The sequence below is a fragment of the Ursus maritimus genome, unplaced genomic scaffold, assembly GCF_017311325.1.
Source record: "Ursus maritimus isolate PB19 unplaced genomic scaffold, ASM1731132v1 scaffold_28, whole genome shotgun sequence".
NCBI classification, from domain to species: domain Eukaryota; kingdom Metazoa; phylum Chordata; class Mammalia; order Carnivora; family Ursidae; genus Ursus; species Ursus maritimus.
Window position 1 is genome coordinate 34910114 of NW_024425341.1, and position 22595 is coordinate 34932708.

The 22595-nt window shown below is 40.0% G+C and overlaps 1 protein-coding gene across 3 annotated transcripts; it reads right to left on the reverse strand.

Annotated features, from left to right (window-relative positions):
* Nucleotides 1-111: 111 nt before the first annotated feature.
* Nucleotides 112-22468, reverse strand: CASP3 (caspase 3). 3 transcript variants are annotated; one of them, XM_040643381.1, is made up of 7 exons: nt 22339-22468; nt 10336-10400; nt 7666-7790; nt 4347-4475; nt 3854-4029; nt 3311-3431; nt 112-1974 (listed from the first exon to the last, which is right to left on the reverse strand). In XM_040643381.1, the coding sequence occupies exons 2-7, from the start codon at nt 10386-10388 to the stop codon at nt 1745-1747; spliced, it is 834 nt and encodes a 277-aa protein (XP_040499315.1). In that variant the 5' UTR covers nt 10389-10400; nt 22339-22468; the 3' UTR covers nt 112-1744. The 3 variants fall into 3 exon arrangements, with proteins under 3 accessions (XP_040499315.1, XP_008708711.1, XP_040499316.1); XM_008710489.2 differs by lacking the exon at nt 22339-22468 and adding an exon at nt 11274-11350; XM_040643382.1 differs by lacking the exon at nt 22339-22468 and having other exon boundaries at nt 7666-7786.
* Between the last annotated feature and the right edge of the window lie 127 nt (nt 22469-22595).

The following is a 22595-nucleotide window of genomic DNA, read 5'->3' on the forward strand; positions in this document are numbered from 1 at the left end:
CCCTCTCTCGTGGTTCCAAATCAAGCTCCAGCTCTTGGTTAAAACCATTTTTTAACTAGAGTTAGTAGAACGATATCAGAAACGAGAACAACAAAAACTTGAACATGTTGGTAATTTTAAGTTAAAATTTGTATTTTGAAATAAAAATGCATACCAAAAGTTTACAAAATAGTCACACAGGAACACATCTCAAGATACCATTACATGCCTCATTTACTTAGAAAAAGTTCCAAAGGTGAAACAAAGAGTGGTCACTTATGAATGTGAGTTTCTTTCTTTGAGCAAAAGATAGTTTACATGAAATGTCAGACTGCAAAACCCGTGAGGCCCGGGATGCAGCAAGGGCTCAGGGCCTGCGGAGTGAGGAGGCCTACGGCTGGCCCCCTGGCGGGGGCTGCCTCCCCATCACCTGAGGAGGGGGGAGACTGGTGATTTCTAAGGTCCTGGGTGCCACGGGCCTCTCACTTAGTGAATAGTACATCATTATAACTACCATTTTTTGTACCTTTGACCATAAACTTCAACAGAAAATAACTTAACATGCTTAAAAACCATACCATAAAATGTGCTATGGTATCTGTTGTGACTTCCAGCGTCTGTGGAAAATTTCCATCTCGGAAATTTCTGATTTGGTTAGCTTTCTTGGAGATTCGTGCCTTGGGGGGCATCCTCCACGCACACCCATCCAGACGAGAAACTAGCTAGCAGTGCTTTTTCCAAAAAGCTGGTCTAGAGCTCTGCCCTCATCACACTGGCTGAGCCCGCCGTGTCTCTGCTCAGGCTCAAACCATCTGCTGACGATGGACTGCCCAGCTGATGGATTTATTGTTTCTTCGTGGCATTCCATTGGCTATTATGTAAGTTGTATTTTAGTATGTTCCTGTAGAATGTCTTCAATTCACACAGCTATCAGCATGATCGACAGTTTTGAGGTTTTTACATAAAAGCTCTTCACATATTTGCTGGTATGTGAAGCTCAACAGATTGGCTCAGGCACAAAGGACAGGATCTGGATGCTGGTGGATGAGCTGTGTTTTAGCACCTTGCGGTTCTCACTCTGCCTCCCTCCGTTAACCTTGCATGTAGCTAAATGCCTCACAAGAGTCAATGGGATTTGCTCACACTTCCTCTGGCAAAATATTTAGCTTCTTTTTCAATACTAAACATGACTTTTTTCAACAAACATCACAAAACCATGCGTTCAGACAAATGATCAAGAAATACAGTTGACTCATCTCCAAATCCTGATTCTAAAATCAAGGTAGGTCTTTAAGACTTTGACCGTGCCCACAGAGCCCCACATTCTAGGGTACATTATTCCCCATCATCGTATCTGTAGTTTGACAAAAGCCAGAGTACATACTCTCATATGAGAGCATATCAAGATCAGTGAAATTCATAACTACAATGTTTAACTTCTTCCATGATTACTTAAAAATTCATAACAGCGTCACTAAAACTTGCTAATTATCAGGGCAGTTAATTTAGAAACACTTCCTCTCACAACGATTGTACCACTATCCATTTTTATTTATTCCTAATTAAATTCGATTTTGACTACCTGATTCTGAGTGTGAGGTAGCCTCGTGGTTCTATTGCTATGAAAGTAGCAGGTTCCAAAGTACCACGTGAAGTATTCAATTAGATTTAAAAGAGAGGAAAATACAGGATCGGTTAAACCATTTCCTCACTTGGCATACGAACTAAAAAAACAAAAAAAAAAAAACCCAAAACCCATCCATCTTTAGTGATAAAGATACAGTTCTTTTGTGAGCATCGACACAATACACGGAATCTGTTTCTTTCCATGAAAAGCAGAGTCAAGAGAGAAGGACTCAAATTCTGTGGCTACCTTCCGGTTAACCCGGGTAAGAATGTGCATAAACTCAAGCTTGTGAGCATACAGTTTCAGCATCATACAAAGTGACTGGATGAACCAGGATCCGTCCTTCGAATTTCGCCATGAGTAGTAACCTACAAGGTGGGATACAACCAAAGCACTGTGAGTATCTGATTTTATAGATGATTCCATATCATTAAGGTAAAAACCAGCACAAACTTCCACAAGCGCCATAAAAAGAAAATAAACAACACCTCTCGTTTCAGGGGAGATGATGCTGGAGGTGGGGGGGGGGGTGTTGTGCATACACCTCTGCTTTTGGCAAGGGAAAGAGTGTGGACTACCTTCCCCCCTGAATGATGGTGAGCTCTCTTGTCTGGGTTTCCCTCCTCACAGGGACGAAGAGCGAAACACGCAAAAGATGCAGAGGCAAACGTATAAGAAGCACCATTATAAGGAGCGTGGTGTTGCCATCAGATTATTGATTCATCCAAGCAATCAATTGCTTATGTATGCACACACATTTGCATGTCCTAAATTTGTCTACAAGGCGTCTGAATACAGTATGATAAAGACATTACAGAGTATTCAAAAACTCCAAAAAAGGGAACACAACGTTTTCATTGTGCTTTTTCCCAATAAACTCTTGAATCTATTGCTTCTAATTTGGAAGTACTTTACCTGGAAAGATGTCTTGAGGTTAAAAAGAAATCATTGAGCATATTTAAAAATGTAACACTGTTTAAAAATACATTTGTCCTCCATTTCCAAACTCTGTGACACCCTGAGTTAGTTGTTTAATAAAGTGCATGATCAATCATTGCTTATTTATAGGAGGACAGATACAACACACCACAAAAACGTGGAATAACCTCTTTCTTTTCCCTCGTTCTACTTTACCCTCTCACACACTATTCAGTTTTATCTTTATTATTTCCTATCTTCCAAAGAATTCCTGGAAAACATACCTCTCTCCTATTCTAAGAAGGTAGACAAAGCTCTGCTGATTACCATGCATATGACAATATAGCACATATTGTACCGTATCACAAGATTACAGTTCATTACTCTAGATTACAATACAGTACCCTATCTGGCATTAAGTTCATGAATGACACTGTGGACGTATGCTTTCTTATTTTGTTTTTATTATGTTCAGTGAGCCAGTATATAGTACATCATTAGTTTTTGATGTAGTGTTCAACGATTCATTAGTTGTGTATGAGACCCAGTGCTCGTCACCACACGTGCCCTCCTTAATACCCATCATCCGCTTACCCCCTCCTCCCATTTTCTTATAAATGCATATTTTCCAGCCAAACTTTGGTAAAGACAACTTTCTGACACTTCTCTGTTGTTACGGTACCTAAAACACAGAGCAGTTAGCTGTTTATGAATATCGAAATCTTAACAGCCTTTGGAACACATGCTTTGTGTTCAGGTAACATTCGTTATTGGTAACTGTCTTACCAGGGGCTGTAGAATAGGCATACAAGAAGTCCGCTTCAACTGGTATTTTCTGACAGGCCATGTCGTCCTCTGCTCCGCTGTCCGTCTCAATACCGCAGTCCAGTTCTGTGCCTCGGCAGGCCTAGTGGTTAGAAGATAAGCATGTAAGGGCCCTGGCTGATTCGGTTAAGCATCCGACTCTCAATCTCAGCTCAGGTCTTGACCTCAGGGATGTGAGTTCAAGCCCCGTGCTGGGCTCCACACTAAGTGTGGAGACTACTTAAAAAAAAAATTTATTAAAAACCGTATGAGTGTATTCACATAACTGTTATTTCTAAGAAATGTAAAGGCTGTGTAAAAATGGATGTTAAAATGAGGAATCTTTTTGATACAAATCTAAAATGAACATTTATTCTATATCTTGTAACTGGTAGTTTAAATGAATAAAAAAGTTACAGTAGTTGAGTAGCTTCAGGGGAAAAAAATAAATCCATTGGCTAATCCACAAATGAGTAAATTAATCCAATTAATCCTTAATAACCAAGTTGTTTAGTTCTAGATTACCTGAATAATGAAAAGTTTGGGTTTTCCAGTCAGACTTCGACAGTAATCCCCTCTGAAGAAACCTGTTAATTTTTTCAGGTCAACAGGTCCATTTGTTCCAAAAATTATTCCTTCATCCCCATGGCTTAGAAGCACACAAACAAAACTGCTCCTTTTGCTATGATCTTCTTTAGAGACTGGAAAAATGTTTACAAGGAAAATAAACAGACAAAAACCAACACAACTTCACTCACCAATCAATCTCCTATTAAACTATACAGGGGAAAGGTGAAGAAGTTTGAGGACAGAACTGAGAGATCATCGAAACCCAATGTGGGGCAGTCAGCATACCTCAAACCACGTTAGGGAGATGGCATGAATAACTTATTTTACGTATATAAAATGTGGGATTATATAGAGTATGGTGCCACGGTTCTTGTGCTTTATAATTACAGCTACCCCATAATATAAAATTGGACAATGAAGGTAGGTCACTCTTTTAATTATTTCTTACCACTGTCCATTAATTCCAAAATTTCTTCGCGTGTGAGATCATTTTTATTCCTGACTTCATACTTCAAGTTCGTGAATGTTTCCCGGAGGTTTGCTGCATCTACATCTGTACCAGACCGAGCGGTCATTCCTTGAAAACAGAAAGGATTACTTATAATTGCATTAAAAAAAAAAAGAGAGAGAGAGAGCAACTGCTCTGAAATAAACTATTCAGCAAGTCACACAATCCACAATAAATTCTTCTTTTCAACTGCTAAGAAAAGTCTATGATCGTGGTAACGCAAAGTCTCTTTAGTTACTTAGCGTATAAGACACTTCATAACATAAGCTGTATCAGTGTTATGGTCATAAGGATCTCTTTCCCGGCTGCTTACACAGTGAAAAACACAACTGAAATGCTTACTGAGTGAAGTCTGGTTAAATTACGATTCACTTACATAATGGAATACTGTGTTGCCATTAACATTTCTGTAGACAAGGGGAGCCTGGGTGGCTCAGTTGGTTGAGCCTCTGACTCTTGATTTCGGCGCTGGTCATGATCTTGGGGTTGTGGGATCGAGCCCTGCTTTGGGCTCCAAGCTCAGCTCAGAGTCTACTTAGGATTCTGTCTCTCCTTCTGCCCCTCACCCTGCTCACTCTCTTTCTCTCAAATAAATAAATACATCTTGTAAAAATAAATTTCTGTAGACAAAATTTTACCATGGGAAATAGTCATTGTATTAAAAAAAACTATAAAACAATAGGATCCTACTTTTGCTTAAGAAAAAATGATATATATAATACACACATCTCACACACATAGAGGAACTGTATTTTTTTTAAGTTCCCAACAATTTTAAGATCCATTACTACTTTAATAATATGTTTTCAGAAACCCCTCCCCACAAATCACTACCACATTAATACTGTTCACCAGGCATCCTGCTGTAATTTCCTTCAGCCCTTCCAAACACCAGTGAGACCGTGATTGTGACCAGCTTCATTTGTACAGATGTGGGACAGGGAGCACAGAGAAGTTCAGGAACTTGTTGAAAGTAATAAGGCTAGCATTAGGCCTGTACCCAGGGGTACTGGGCTTTTGTCTGTCCTTTACAGTACCCTCCACATAAACGTACAGACTGATTATACAATGCACTCAGAGCTAAAAATGCAAAAACATTAGGGAGGACACATCTTAGAACTGAGGAAATTATTAACATGTATGAATAGAAAAAAAGACTCAATGTCTATGCCTACAAAATACTGTTGAGAGAGCATCTCTGAATAGTGTGACTATGAGTGATCTTAACAATTTTTTCTTTTGCTAATCTGTAGTTTCTGAAATTTCTATTATGGCCATAGGTAATTTTTATAAAATTAAAATAAGCCTATCAAAGTTTTGACTTTGGAGAGGCTGAGGACACCATGCAGCCATGTGACAAGATGAGTGAATTCCGGTCCTGGGTGGTGAGCCATTTAATAGAACAGAAAACATGAGACTGTCAGGAGATCACTGTGAGGACCTGACCTTAACATTTCAAAGCAGAAGAAGAGCTTACTCGAATGCTAAAGCCAGACTCCTGGATTAGGTAATTTGTTGTTATGCTTATTAAAGAATAGGTTCCACCACGTAAATTCTACCAGAAGTGGGCATCACAACTAGCAACGTGATGTAGAGTATCGGATGGTTGAAGGTGGCATCTCAACTTAGAGCCAAAAGCAATATGAAGGCTCCCATTCAGATTTAGACACCCATTTTTCCAATTACTCTTTCCTCATAACTAATCTAACACCAAGTTCTGCTTCTCGTTCCAGTGCAATCTGGCTTGTTCTGGTCATTTTCACCACCGGCCCAGTAGATGGCCTCCTAAATTGGGTCTGCAGCTTCTAATTTCATTAATTAAAAATCAAGTCTAATGTGATCAATATGCCAATTCAAAGAATTATCCCAGCATCAATATGAAAATAAGAAATGGAGAAATAGCCCATATGGCCATGCATATGGTAAATTATGCAAATTAAGCAAATGGAATATTATACAATCATTAAAAGATCTGAAGATCATATAGCAACCTGAAAAATGCTTATCTTACATTAAGTGGAACAAGGAGGATACAATATTGCTTACATATTGTGAATGAAACTAAGCTTTGAAAGAAACTGTCAGGAAAAAAGAATCAGGTAATACATTAAGATATTAATTAACTTCTGGGGATCATAAAGGATTTTATTGTTTATATTCTCTAAAAAAAAAAGTCTGAACCATATTGGTAGATTCAAGTCGCACCCAGTACAGAGACTGAGAAGGGAAATTTGGTGATCAGGACATGGTGGACCTAAGAGAGCAATTTCAGTAGAGGTAGAGGTAGAAAACAGAAAACAGATTCAAGAAGGATGGAAAGAAGTGAAGATGGCAAGCTTAAAGCACATGTTTTCAAAATTTAGAGGAGACAAAAATCAGATCAAAGCTTAAGAGGAAGCAGAGTGAAAGAAAGGTCTGTCTAAGATGGGATTCTATTATTTTTGTGGGGGGAAACGAACAAGTTAATAGAGCAAATGAAGAGACAAGTGAAGCAGGGCAGAAGGTGGAGTCAGAGCTCAGACTGGGGGGTGGGGGCGGGTCAGGCACACACCAAGGCCAAGTCCCAGCTCTGCTACTAAGTCATTTGTGTGAACTCTGTGCCAGAATTTTCATTTCTCAGCATCTAATAGTGGCTACTTTTCAGAGTTGTTATAAAAATTAAATGAGATAATACCTATGAGGTGCCTTGCCCAGTTCTTGGAAAGAAAAAAATACTACTCATTTGTTGCGATCCTTCTGTTAGAATGAAAAAGGGAGCAGGAGCATAAAAGAAGCAAAGGTTACACAGAAGTCAGGGCAGGAGAGCCAACATACAGATGGGAGGCTAGCTGTTGGAAGAAGGAGAAATTCTTTTTTTTTTTTTTTTTTTTTTTTTAAAGATTTTATTTATTTATTTGACAGAGAGGCAGCCAGCGAGAGAGGGAACACAAGCAGGGGGAGTGGGAGAGGAAGAAGCAGGCTCCCAGCGGACGAGCCCGATGTGGGACTCGATCCCAGAACGCCGGGATCACGCCCTGAGCCGAAGGCAGACGCTTAACGACTGAGCCACCCAGGTGCCCCAAGAAGGAGAAATTCTGATGATGGGCAGAAGCTCAAGAGCTCGTGATGGAGGATGTGCAGGGTCCTGCTCTATCTTTACTTTGTGGCTATTCTGTGTTATCGTTTACTAACTAATAACATCAGTTCTATTTTTTATATTATACCAAACATAAATGGTACAATATTTGAAGAGGACTGAAAATTATGTTAGGATACATACCAGTACTTCTATGAAAGTTCTTATTATTAATTATTATACATAAACCCATTTCAGGATAATCCATTTTATAACTGTTGTCCAAGGACATTCCAGAGTCCACTGATTTGCTCCCATGTAAGATCTTTCTGTTTGGAAATCAAACAACAGTTTACAAAGGTAGAAATGACCAATGCTGCTGTTCACATTAATACAACTTTTATAACACATACAAACAGTTCACGTTTGTTGAATGAATGTCAGGCTGTGTGCTACAGGCCTTTCCTGATTTAAATTTCATGAGAAACCATTTCACAGATGTGGAAATGGGTGCCGTGAGGCTCAGTACTGAGGGTTACACAGACACTGTGTCAGAGCCAAGGCTGAGTGTACCTGTCGGACTTCAGAGTTCAGGCTTTTACTCTCCACATTTTAGGTTTTCCTCTAAATTTTTATAAAATTTCACCAAATGCATTTTATAGTTTAAAATTCTTAAATTTCTTATAACTTTGTGAGATATTTATCTCTCAAGGTAAGAGGAAGATCTTAAAAATTACACTGAAAATGACAGGAAATCGACAAAATGCAAATATGACTCAAAGCAAGGTATTTATCACAATTCCTAAATTGTTCCTTAAACACTATGGGCTCAACAAATTAATAGTTAATACACAGAATCACTGTTGTAAAGAATTCGAAATACTTGCCTGAAGGTCACTTATCCAAAAACCTGTTATCTAGACCAGGGTCAAAAAACATTTTTTCAAAAGAGCCAAACATTAAGTATTTGAGATTTGCAGGTCATACAGTCTCTGTTGAAGCAGCTACTCCATTCTGCTGATGAAAGTAGCCCAGGACAACATGTAAAGGAATGTGTGTGGCTATATTCCAATAAAACTTGACCAAAATAGACTGCAAGCCTGACCCCTGATCTAGCCCAAGGATCAGGATAGACCAGGTCTAGGGACAGCCAAACATCAATACTTAAAGTCCATGTCCTCATGCATTTAACCTGAGAGTATTTCAAATTATATACAATTCTCCAAACATTGTTGGAAAAAGATTAAAATAGTAAATTAAAGCAGTCAAGGTCAGAAACGATTATATTTAGCTAAAGGTGAGAAAATGGGTGAGAAAATGAACACTCAGAAAACCGAGGGACTTATTGAAGATCATATAGATTAGGGATCCCAGAACTGTAATTCCCCACCACCTCCTGCTGCCTCCTTAGGAGGTAGGCTCCTCTACCAGCAAGAGGATAGCTACGTGGGGAGGGGGCACGCCTGAGGCAGACCAGAGACTCAAAAAGCCTGAGGGACGCAAGGATAACTTATCACTGGATAAAAATAGACCTAAATCTGTTTTGGCCTCCCATGCAATTTGCTATTAAATTATATTCTTTTTTTTTTTTTTTTAAAGATTTTTATTTATTTATTTGACAGAGATAGAGACAGCCAGTGAGAGAGGGAACACAAGCAGGGGGAGTGGGAGAGGAAGAAGCAGGCTTATAGCGGAAGAGCCTGATGTGGGGCTCGATCCCATAACGCCAGGATCACGCCCTGAGCTGAAGGCAGGCGCTTAACCGCTGTGCCACCCAGGCGCCCCTGCTATTAAATTATATTCTGTATGATATGAAAAGGTACGAAAATATATAAATCACTTAAAAAGGTTTAAAAAAAAAAGACCGCAAACCTTCTAAAATGAGATTGTATTTCAAAAGTTTCATTTCTAATAAATCTCCTTAGCTAAACGGACACTGCTAAATCTTTATTGGTAACCTGTTAATCATTCTGTAATACTTTCATTTAGTACTAAGATCACTAAATAATTACTATTATTTTTGTCCAAAATAATAATACCGGGTCTCAGAAGAAACTTTCAGAATTAAAAGCTCCATGAGAGATCCCAAGTGGATAATGACATGAATTACATTAAGTGTTTGCATTGTGTTTGCATTTTATCCATCATCTGGTTATAGGAAGCATTAATAAGCAAAGTACTGTAAAGAGGAAGTCAGAAAAACAAAGGGCACAAGATCATCTAAAGCCAGGCAATTCTTCCCCAGACACAGAACTGGCATTTCATTTTAGTCTTAAAACTCATAAATAGGGATGCCTGGGTGGCTCAGTTGGTGAGGCGTCTGCCTCCGGCTTGGGTCATGATCCCAGGGTCCTGGGATCAAGCCCTGCATCGGGCTCCTTGCTCAGCAGGGAGTCTGCTTCTCCCTCTGCCTGCTGCTCCCCATGCTGTGCTCTCGCTCTCTGGCAAATAAATAAATAAAATCTTAAAAAAAAAAAAAAAAACCAACTCATAAATAAACAGAAAGCCAAAAATCTCCTCCAAACACAAAAGCTCTCATCCTGCAGACGGATTTAGGAAGTCACAGAAGCATCTAGACTTGCGAGTTTCTGCCTCTCCTGTGGCGTCCTTCTGCAGGCTGGGGATGCTGACTGTGGGTCAGGCACTGTACCTCATCTTTCCCTCCAGCCTCCCCACAGTTTCGTGAAAGTTTTATTTTAAAGATGAGATTCAGGGAGGATAAGTTAACATGCAAAAGCCATGCCACTGTTGAGGTAGGAATTTAGCTGGTTCACTCTGGTTTGAAAGCCTTTTCTGCTTCCCTGTTCCTTAAAGTTTGCTGTATTACATCCACATCTCGCCCTGATTATAAAGGATAGCGTTAGAAATACTCACGTTTCTGAATTTTTAATGGCTTTTGCATCCACTGTGTGTTCGGTGTTCTCCATGGATGCCTCTAACTGGAATACAAAGAAGACAGAAGTTAACCCGTCATTAGAAGACCACTGCATTATATTAATTATTCCAATGATTATTTCTCCAAATTAATGCTGTATATGGACACTTCCACACTGGTATCACCACTCCTTGCCCAGCTTCACCTCTCTTGTTGAAGGATTTGGTGAGTCAAACCTAGGAGCAATAATCCTTTCTAAAAGAATGTGTAATATAGTCCATTTCTCTCTCTCTCTCATTTCTAAGTGAGCTATGAAGTTCATATAGTGTACAGGTAAGAAGCATGCAGCTTGATAAATGTTTACATTTATCTGCTCCCACCAGATCAAGATACAAATTGTAACTTATTTCTCCTGCAACAGATCAGGTCCTTCATTGACAAGAACTCAGCCTTCCAACTCAGCACAGTCAAAACAAAACCCAGAAACTTCCCATCACAATGGTATACCTCACATAATACTATGCTACAGTGCTTTAGATTCTCAAGAGATACGGCACCAGGAAGTTCCAAACCTCCATATAATCTTTATCCTGAAACTGGGCTTGAGAATTCCAACTTATCTAGGCTGGTGGAATGGCCAGGGAAACCTGGAAGTGAGAACTAAAGTTCCTGCTTTCATTCTCCCATCAGACAATTCCAGTGGACCTGACAAGGTGAGCCAAGTCCTCACAGTCGAAGCAGCTACTACGTATGGGGCCCTTATTAGGCAGCCAGCAGGGCTCTACGCATCTCATCTTTTCTCTTCTCAACACTCCTGAAAGTCAGGACACCCCACTTCCAGTGATAAAATGACTTTGTCCACAGTCACAGAGCTAAGTGACTCAGGCCTTCTCCTTCCCACTCTGCTCTGCTGCCTCTGAAGAAGCCAGTTCCTTACTACTTGTCCTCCGGAGTTCTCCCATGTCTTCTCTGGCCTTCCAGAAGTAAAGGTACTTCCCATGGCAATCTGCCTCCCTAAATAAAGAGAGAAAAACAAGGCCAAAAATTCTCAACTTTCTCCAGCCTCTAGAAGCCCTGGTGATCTCGAAAATTCGAATCAAAATACAACTTTAACCTGACTCGTACGCTAAGACCAGAAATCATAAAAGAATATACAAGCCCATCAACAGGACTCACCAACCACAATAGCCTTTAGAGAAAAGCCTTTCTCCCCACTTTTAATTTAAAAAATTGTGATAAAACATACATAAATCTACCATCTTAACTATTTTAAGTGTACAGCTCAGTGACATTAAATATAGTTACATTAGTGCACAACCATCACCACCATCCATCTCTAGAACTTACTTTTTTATCTTCCCAAACTGAAAATCCCTACCAAAGCCCACCCTTTTCCAAGCCCAAAGCTAAGGAGACCTCTTTTGTTCTCCAAAGCTAAGTTCCTTCCTGCCTTCTCTGTAAATATCATGTGAACCGATGGTGGGAAAAGATGGAGACAAGAATATGGAGGAAGGGAAGCGTCACCATTTCAATTCAATCACAGAGGAGAGCAGTGTTTTACTTTCTCTCAAAGCCAGGCTTTATTTTGCTTTTCTAACAAAGACTCTTTGCTTTTCTACCATCTTGTTTCCTATAGACTTTCTAGAAAACCAAGGAAGGATGATGAATGTAACTGGGATGAACTATCTTTTAGTCAGTAAGCAAATACTTAGTGAGCACATGCTTTGTACCAGGTACCACTGTAGGCACGAGGACAGAGTGGAAGACAAGACAAAGTTCTTACCTTCAAGAAACTTTCATACTAGAAAGGAAGAATAATTACAGATTGATAGTAAGATTTCTGACACTAATTGGGACTATGAAGAAAAGAAAATAGGGTAAAGTAATGGAGAGACTGGGAGTATGAGCTACGTTAGCTAAGGTGGTTGGGGAAACCACCTCTCAGGTGACGTTTACATCAAGATCTACATGACATTGAGGCTATCGTTGCCGGGAAGGACCAACGAGTACAAAGTCCCTGAAAAAGTTTGGTGTATTCATGGTACAGAAAGAAGACCACTTTGACTAGTGCGTGGTAAAAGAAGAGAAAGCATAAAGAGAGATGAAGTAGGGAAGGTGAGATCACATAGGGTGCTTGGGAGCCGAGAGCAGCTTTGGTTTTATTCTGGTTGCAAGGAGAAACCATTGGTGTGTTTGAAGTAGAGGGGGGAATGGCACACTTTAAAAAGATCACTCTGGCTGCTGAGTGGAGAATCAATTGTAGAAGACTGGAGGAGAAGCACACAGACCAATGGAAAGTCTTACAGAATAGTTCTAGAAAGAGATGATGGTGGCTTAGATTAGAGTTGATCACTGGATATAGGTATTTAAGAGTCTGGAACTCAGGGAGAGATCAGCACTGGAGACACACAGAGCACTCTGGTATTTATAGGGCCAGAAGGAGACTACGAGAGGTGATGAAACAGGTAGGGGGATGGGGAGGGGAGGGTCAGATGAATGTGGTATACCACAGCATGCAGAAGTCTTTCAAGGAGTGTTCCATGCTTTAAGTATTGCTAAGAGGTCAAGTCAGTGGAGGACAGACTGCTGGCTTTGGCAAGAAGGTCATGGGTATAATGGGGATTATCAGGAAAAATTGTCCAACACCTGGAAATGGGCAAAAGAAATTACTGTATATCATTTCAGTGTGGTGCTGGTTTGGTCTAGAGGAATCTTGAGGATTAGGTGACTATAATTTATAGAGTGTCTTTTTTCTTTTTTAGGTTTTTATTTAAATTCTAGTTAGTTAACATATAGTGTAATATTGGTACCAGAGTAGAATTTACTGATTGATCACTTACATACAACACCCACTGCTCATCACAAGTGCCCTCCTTAACACCCATACCCATTTAGCCCATCCCCACTCCCCTCCCCACCAGCAACCCTCTGTTTTCTATATTAAGAGTCTCTTATGGTTTGCCTCCCCCTCTCTTTTTTTCCCTCCCTTCCTCCATGTTTTGTTTCTTAAATTCCACATATGAGTGGAATCATATGGTATTTGTCTTTCTGACTGACTTATTTCACTTAGCATAATACACTCTAGCTCCATCCATGTCATTGCAAATGGCAAGATTTCATGCTTTCTGATGGCTGAGTAACATTCTATTATAAATATGTGTGTGTGTGTATAAATATATTATATATTTATAGCATATCTTTTTTGTCTGTTTGTCAGTCAACGGACATTTGGGCTCTTTCCAAAGTTTGGCTATTGTTGATAACACTGCTATAAACATCAGGGTGCAGGAGCCCTGTCGAATCGGTATTTTTCTACCTTTGGGGTAAATACCTAGTAGTGCAATTGCTGGGTCATAGGGCAGCTCTATTTTCAACTTTCTGAGGAACCTGCATACTGTTTTCCAGAGTGGCTGCACCAGTTTGCATTCCCACCAACAGTGTAAGAGGGTTCCCCTTTCTCTGCATCCTCGCCTACACCTGTTTCCTCTGTTGTAATTTTAGCCATTCTACAGGTGTGAGGTGGTATCTCATCTTGGTTTTGATTTGTATTTCCCTGATGACTGATGTTGAGCATCTTTTCATGTGTCTGTTGGCCATATGAATGTCTTCTTTGGAAAAATGTCTATTCATGTCTTCTGGCCATTTCTTAACTGGATTATTTGTTTTTTGGGTGTTGAGTTTGATAAACTCTTTTTGATTTTGGATACTAACCCTTTATCTGACCTTGTAATGACTAGGTCATTTTACAACTCTGTAGGAAATTAAGTCATAGAAAATAGATAGCTGTGCTAATGATTCTTGCCTATAGCAACAAAAATGAATTTTGTCTTTTAATGCTGCAACTGATTTTCGACCTATAGAAAAATGACACTTCCAAATTACGTTTCACTACCCTGCAGGATATTAACCATTTCTGCTTCTATTAACAAATTCATCTCATTATACCCAACCATCTATGTTTGCTTTTCAGATTCTCCTTTGAACTGGTCTTAATATCTTACTAGTTCTATTATTAATTAAATAAAATATCTGATGCATATTTATTCTACATTTACACAACAGCCAAGTTTTAGACTTTTCAAACATTGTAGTTTAAAAGGATCAGTGTTGTGGCAGTAGGTTGGGGAGAAAACAGGAGAACAAAAATGAGTACAGATAACACAAGTGAGTAAGCAGTTTTGCAGGGAAGGGGAAAGGAGAGATGGCATAAGAGCTGGAGGGGGACAAAGGGTAGAGATTTCTTGCCTTGTTTGGTTTTAAAGATGGGCCATAGAAGGCTTGCTTTCATGCTGATGAGAACAATGTGGAAAGTGAGAAATTAATAAGACAAGAGGACAGAAAGATCCTGAAGGGATGAAAGGGTTTGCAAATCTAGCTCACATCTAGAGAGGCATTAGTCTCAGCTAAGAACTACTGAGGGTTCATCCCCCATAAGGAGAAGGAGGGCAAACTATTGGGGTACAGCGTGTGAAGGAGGGTGAATGTGATAGAAGGAGGATGAGGTACTTCTTATAAGATTGCTCCTATTTTCTCTATATTTAGAAGATAAACTATGAGACAAGAATCTAAAAACGTCCTAGGTGTAGTTTCATGTGTATTTACCCATATACTATAATCAAGTAATACCCAAAACCAATCACGCACAATGCTAGCAGAGGTATGGGAGATAGGCATTCTCATACACTACTGGAAGGGGCATAAATTGGTAGTATCTCTTGAAAACATCTTGATATGTCTTCCTATCCCTCAATAAAAGCTTAGAAATTTGTCTGATAAAATTACACCTATAAGAATGCAGCCTAAAAAAATAACCCCAGGGGTTGGGGGAGAGGAGGGAAAGGGAAAGGGAAGGAGAGGAGAAGAGAATATTGAGAATTGAGAATAATTAAATTGTGGTATATCCATATATTAGTTAATACAGCTATAAAACTTTTTTAAAGAACTTATCAATTATATAGAAAATGCTTATAATAAAGGCTAAGTAAAAATAGGTTATAAAGTTGTACAAAATAATATCATCTCAATTAAACACAAGAAAAAGACCCAAAGTAATTTTCCAGCATCTTTCCACATTAACCTATCTTTCAACAGGGGCTATCTCTGGGCGATGGGATTACTGGCAACTTATTTACTCCTTGACATTTTCCTGTGATTTTCTACAACATCTGTATTGTTTTTAAATTTAGAAAATAATAACAAAGATTATCTTATAAAATAATATCTATCAGCAAGAGTAGATTGCATCAATCAGGATTGTGTGGTCAATTTCAACTCTCAGCCCTGTTTCAAGAGTGCCAAAAAGAGGGGAATGCTATAACTATGAAAGTAGCAATCTTCCCTTGGCTGCTCTGTACCAAGTCCTAGTCTCCCTCTTTTTCTTTCTCTTTCTGTTTCACACATACAACAAACATAGATTAGGTACAACAAACCTCAAACGTTCTTGAACCCTAAATATAGAGACCAAATTGTCCCATGCGTGCCAATTCTGAGCAGACTATAATGCAAAATAATTATCCATCTGTGGTTGAAAAACAAAGTTGTGGTTAATTTGATGAATTCAGAGAATAGTTACTGAGTGGCTAACAATTCTCAAACCATAGGCAAATACATAATAAGTGATTTACTATTATTATATTACAATCCATAAGAAAATAGTATTATCTATGTTTCAAGACTTTATTTATGGCCAGCCTGTAGTAAATCTGTAGTGAAACAGAGTGGAAAAGAAGACTTAATAAAAATGGACATTTCTAAAGCTGAACCTGGAGCTCCTGCCAGTGTCCTTTCTAGTCCCAGAGTTTGCCTCAAATTGGCACTGTGAATGGGTTTTCCAAATGTAGGGTACACAGTATGTGTTCAGGACCCCCTAAATGCTGACAGGTTCCCACATATGATTGAGGCCTTTAAGATCTCTTGTCAAACACTTCTGCAAACAATGTAGTGATTCTTAGACTGAAATATTAACTTCTAACAACCTTTTATCTCTTGACAACAATAAAGCTATGGGATGAAACTATTTTATCCTTACAGAAAGTTTAATTTTTTTTTTTTTTTTGACGAGCACTGGGTGTTATACATAACTAACGAATCGTTGAACGCCACATCAAAAACTAATGACGTACTATATGTTGGCTAACTGAACACAATAAATAAAAAAAAAAAAGAAAGTTTAAATTTAAATAGTGATCTGCTTTCCGGAGTTTTAAAATATTTGGCTTCTTGGCTCATATCAATGTTAAGATGTCATCTAAATAGGGGCGCCTGGGTGGCACAGCGGTTAAGCATCTGCCTTCGGCTCAGGGCGTGATCCCGGCGTTATGGGATTGAGCCCCACATCAGGCTCCTCCGCTATGAGCCTGCTTCTTCCTCTCCCACTTCCCCTGCTTGTGTTCCCTCTCTCGCTGACTGTCTCTATCTCTGTCGAATAAATAAATAAAATCTTAAAAAAAAAAAAAAAGATGTCATCTAAATAATATGTGACTTTTAAGTAGTCACTTCCTTTTCACACATGTATTGAATTTTAACCAAATCATTTTTAATAGTTAAAAAAAGTTTCATATAGATCAAGCCTAATACAAGTGATTGTAATTTAATGAGATCTGGTATTAGGCATGAGATGGACGATTTTGTTTCAGTAAGGTAGTTGGTGGCTGAAAGGAAAAAAAATACGAGTTCTTTAGAATGGGATTTAAAACAGTATCTTATACTATTTGATAAGGATTTCTCAGGAACAGAGACTATACTGTTTCATTGCTTTTTTTATCAGTATCTGAACCATATATATTGCAACAGTACCAATTGACCTTCAAATACTATCACAGATTTATATAATGATAAATAAAATCCTCATTGCATCAGACACATGCACATTTGCTCTCTCCTTGTCACCACCTGCTTTTTCCACACGAAAACACTATATCCACACTCTTGGGAGAAGAGCTTTGGTTCTTGCAGAACTTACTAATGTGTCACACTTAGCATTACCTCACCTCCATTAGCTAATGCCGGGCTGAATACAAATTATTCTGGGGATGGTGATCTCATCTTAGAAGGATAAAAAAATTATCCCTCAAGGAAAATATTTAACGCTTTAAGTGATAACAGGAGTTCATGTGCTTAGAACATTTTCATTTCACAAAACATAAATGGTAAAACATACCAAAAGGTTTTAAAAAATATATCCTAGCACAGCAATGAACTTAACACTAATTGTTTCTTCCTGTACTGATGTATGTAATTCTTTCCATCAATTCAGGATGCTGTTGATAATAAAGAACAGTTCTGAACATATATTAGATCCTGGAGAAATTTTAACAGACCAACTGGCATTAGATGGCAATTTCAACTTGGGTCTTAGACTCACTTCTCTAGTTCCTAGACCCCTTTAACACTTACCACTGAAGCTGCTACAAACAGACCATCAAAAACTAAAAAAAGATTGTCAGTATAAATGTAGTGTCACTCTAAAATAGATATTCAAAGATTTCATGCTGTTTTCCTAAACAACTGAAAAGTTGTAATGTTTTCCTATTTATATTCTAGTTAGCCAACTAAAGGGACCATTGTATATTGCAATAATGCAGTGAAGCAGAATAAATGATCTACAGTGAAGACAGCAGAATGGAAATTAATTTCTAAAATTGAAAATTTCTATATGAAGTGTTAAAAATTAAAAAGCCCACAAAACCCTGTTATTAAAAATAAATAGTTTGAAAGCGTGCCTATGGTAGAGATTTCAAAATAAGATATTAAATTAGTATCAACAGTTTGCCAGATTCCTATTCCGCTAACCTATCACCCAGCAGTAGGCTGTTCTAAGGGCCTGTCCTAAAAGGAAACTGAGGGAAAGGATAAACCTCTCAAAAGGGTGTGAAATCTCCAAATGTGACCTCAGAATGAATACTGCTCACTTATGAATCATCTCCATGGATCTAATCTATCTAAAAAAATAAAAAGTAAAAAAAAAAAAAATTATGAGTAAAGATTTGCCAAAACACATAGGCAAAGAAAAGGCCAGAGAATCACAAGGCCATATGTGATTTGAGGGTTGTGTGCAAGTGTCGTGTAACAACAGTTCCTCTTGATGCTGGCTCATCTTGGCTAGACTCTGAGCCAAAAGGTACTTTTACTTATTTAGGTATGCATTTATTATTTACTTATGTGTTTCTGGCTAATCCTTCCACAATGGTCTGAGACATCATGGTCCCCATTTTACAGTTCAGCTGACTGAGGCTCAGAGCAATTAAGTAACTTACGTGGCAGAGCCAGGACTCAAACCAGGATCTGTCTGCCTTGAAAGGGGAGACTCCCACTCCTCTACATGACTTTCTACCCCATAGGAGGGGTAATACTATCTACAGTTTCAAGGAAGGAAACTAAAATCCATAACCTAGAAGCTCTAATTAAGATGAGACAGAGAGCATAAATAACATGACAGAAACTGACAGCAGAGACACTCTAATTAATGGACAAAATAAGAATGTCAGTTATGGTGTTTTTGATGGCACTGGGTAATCTACTTCTAAAAGCAAAATATCTGGTTTCATGTTATTAGACATTTCTATATGCCCGTAAAGTAAAGGTGAAGCCTTTCCATTATGACTACTGCAAAGACTATACTTTTGCCAAAGAGCTTGAAAAACATCAGGATTGTATTTATGACCTATTAGAGAGGACAAAGTCTCAAAAGCAGTCACATATCCAGATTCAGTAAGTGAAACAGAAAGAACAGACTTCTCACGATAGTTTGGATAAGAACAGATTTCAGCTGTAATGTACTAGAGGTTTTACTGAAATTCTTTCTCATCGGTCTCTGAATTTCTCTGGGGAATTATAAGAATCACCAAATTGGATATTGCCATTGGACCTGGTAGTCAGTCTCTTAATATTTACTTTGTAATTAAGGTGAAAACACACTGAGCAGCAAGTAAAATGAAATACAGAGTAAACTAAGTTCAGTTGTGCCGTACAAACAGATCGAACCATTCTTTCCTTTTCTCTGGAAGGGCCCCAGGACCAGGAAGACAGGCTGGAATTGTTCCCCACTGTTCAAAGCCATATGTTGTATAAAATAGATGTAGAATGAAGGATCTTGGATGCCTCTTATAAAAATTACAGGTAACCTACAAGGCCTCCTCCCTTCCACTCAGAACCACTCCTCTGTAGAAGCAGATTCTGGTTTACAACTACCTGATTAAAGAAATCCTGCCTCCAAGAGAAGGTTTGAAACTGGGAAAAGTCACAGTCAGTAGTATTTATTCATTTGTCTTTTGCACTGTAATAATTTACTGAACTGTGTGCGGAATACTGCAGTAAACCTGAGCGTATGCAGGGATGGTCAGAGCCATGGATCCTATCCCTGTGTGGGACTCACACCTGTACTCCCTTGTTCAAAAGTGGCTCCACAGGCAGATGCCAGACAGTGCTCAGTAGGGATCAGATAACTTTATCTTGCTCTACTTTAATTCAGAAGCTCTGTAAGCAATTTGCAGGCGAGAACAAAATAGGCAGAGAAATAACATTACGTAGTTAAAAAGTACAGTCAACAGACATCTCATTTTATCCTCACAACAACCCTATGAGGTGTGTATATGATTTGTGCCTGATTTATGAATGAGGTAGTAAGTGGCACCCTTGGGACCTGGCCTTGAGCGGTCTGACAACAAAGCACCTGTTCCCCTCCATTACATTTGTTAAATGTGTACAAAACATTATCTAACAGCCTAAGAATACCCACTTCTTTTTCTGGGCCCAAACACCACTGCTTCCCATATTTGAGGCAGAGTTTAAAGATCTAATAGTAGGCACCAAAATTGTCTTAAAGCCATACATGAAAATAAAGACTGCTTTTTAGCACTGAAGGGGGATGAAGCAGTAGACTGTGTTAAATTGGGTTTGAAAGCAAAACAGTAAAGAAGCATTGTAATTGCCTATATCAGATAACATGTCAGTCTCTTAAAATGGCAGGAAGCAAGGCCCTTTTTAAAGAGACCAAAAGCAAGTTTGATTTAATTGGTACAATCTTTCTTTCTTTCTTTTTTTTTTTTTTTTACTGTGTACAGGTTTTATTGCCACACTTCAATAAATTGTTCATTGAAACACATTCTAACTTTCACCAAAGCCTTCTTTTGCAAAAGAGCAAAGCAAACCAAAGCTCAAACATCAGGTTGTGATAGGGATGACTTAAGCTTTACATTTCGTTCTTGGAGGGCATGTAACTCCAACACAAAGTGGCTGAGCACATTTTGATAGAGGCTGGTCTAAATACCTTGCTTAGCACCTGTTACTGTCTTGCATATTCGCATTGTCACAGTGACTCCATATTTCGCTTCTGTTTGTTTCTAATTCACATCTTTTAATTATGATTTGCTAAGTAAACCTAAAATAGGTTTATTTTTCCTAGATAGGGCATAATTATTAAAAAGCATAATACTGTAGTACGGGCATTACATGTGCCAGGCCCTATAAATGGGGAAAAACAATAAGGAACAACAAGATAACAACATAAACATAGTCCCTCATGGAATTTGCTTACAAACTAGTAGGGAAGATAGTAAACAAGCAACTGCAAAGGATATGCCATTTGCATTTTATGAAATGCAAGATGCAAAAGGAAATCATAATAGGAAGACTTAACCTTGAAGTACTTAATGAGAATAGAAACCTAAGTAGGAATTCCTCAAGCAAATGTGATGTAATGAAGAGAGAGAGGGAACACAGAGTGTTCCAGGCAGAAAACAGGTATGAAGATCCGCCTGGCTGTTCAGTAAGTGAAATGGTGGTATAATGAAAGATAAGACAGGGGAGGGGACCAAGGCGCCAACCTATGCTTGGCTTTGTTAGCCTTGTTAAGGGATTGGGTTTGTTCTATGGGCAAAGGAACAGCCTTCTAGAATTCTGTTTTATAAATATCACTCAGCTTGTGCTGTGAAGAACGGAATGAAGGACAGGGGAAAAGGTCTGGAAGTATGGAGGCCAATGAGGAGGCTGCTGTAGCCAGGTGAGAGCCTAGAGTGGTTCTGGAAAATGGAGAGAAGTGGACAGAGCTCACGGATATTTAGGAGGTCCAGGTGGCTTGATGGCTAACTGGAGAAGGAACAGGGAGAGGCAGCTGAGAAGGCTGGTTTTTGGCTTGGATGCCACTTACTGAGTACAGGGACAGAGGTAGCTTCTGCATGGCTTGAGAACAGACCCACTGAAATAAAAAGTGACAAGTGTGAGAAAGGCACTCTTTTCCACATGGCCTGAGGGGATCTCAAAGCAGCTCCTAGGTGACTTTGGCAACAGGTACGCACAGGGAAGAGCTGCAAGGATTTATGGAAGCCTGCAGGTCTGAAAAGGAAATGGAATTCAAGGCTTGAAATTTACTTCTCTGGGAAACTGAGTCGCACAGTCAACCCGAAAAAATGTAGGTCTGTGACAGAGAAAGCAGCAGAGACCAAACNNCAGTAACAGGAAGATCAGCCCGCGCCTCTCAGCAGCACCAGGCTCGCCCCAGGCCCTCTCGGGGTTCCATTTCTTGGCGCCGATCATCCGCTCATCTCTTCCTGATCCAAATGTCAGCCTAAGGTCCTGGCCGCCCTCACTTCCCAAGCATCCCCCTGCCTTCGGCTCCAACCTCCTACCACCTGGCCTCGCCCCCCCTCCCCCCGCCCCGAGTCCAAACTCTCCTGCAACCCGGCCTCCGCGCTCTCGGCCCAGCCTCTCGATCCTCCAGTCCTCCCGGCTCCGCATCTGCAGCCAGATCTCCGTTCCCCGGCCTCCACATCCCCTGGTCTCCCCCACCCGCCTCGGGTGTCTCGCTAAGTAGGCTTCTGGGCACGTTCTCGCACCCCTTGTGCCATAACAAAGGAACCGCCGCACGGTCCGTGCTCACGTCCTCCTCCCCGGAGCAGATGCAGGCCCGGGCAGGTCGCCGGGGCGGGCGCAGGGCTTGGGAGGGTGGAAGGAGCCGGCCCAGGGCTGACCGGGCCGCGGCGGGAAAGGCCGGTGGCACCACTCACCGCACAGCCTCCGAACAACAGCCACGTACTGACTCCTCTCCCACGCGTTAGGCTTCCCAGACCGCAGTCCGCAGCTTGCAGCCCGCAGCCCTAATAGGTGTGCTCCCGGGAGGCCCCGCCCCCGCTAGCCCCGCCCCGGGCCCGCCTCCTCGCTCTCCCTTCTGCTCTGACACTTCCCTCCAGCCCGTGCTCTGTCGTCCCCGCCACTCCATGCCGCTCCCTCATAGGTCCGGCTCATTCCTCTCCCCGCCCCCGCC

What these genes read in the sequence shown, in the direction of transcription:
- CASP3 (XM_008710489.2), bottom strand. Translation starts at nt 11,336, where the DNA reads ATGGGAAGTACCTTTACTTCTGGAAGGCCAGAGAAGACATGGGAGAAC. An exon ending in AGAACTCCGGAGGACAAGTA is followed by an intron (nt 10,401 to 11,273) that starts GTAAGGAACTGG and finishes TTTGTATTCCAG; the next exon opens with TTAGAGGCATCCATGGAGAA. An exon ending in GCCATTAAAAATTCAGAAAC is followed by an intron (nt 7,791 to 10,335) that starts GTGAGTATTTCT and finishes ATTTCCAAACAG; the next exon opens with AAAGATCTTACATGGGAGCA.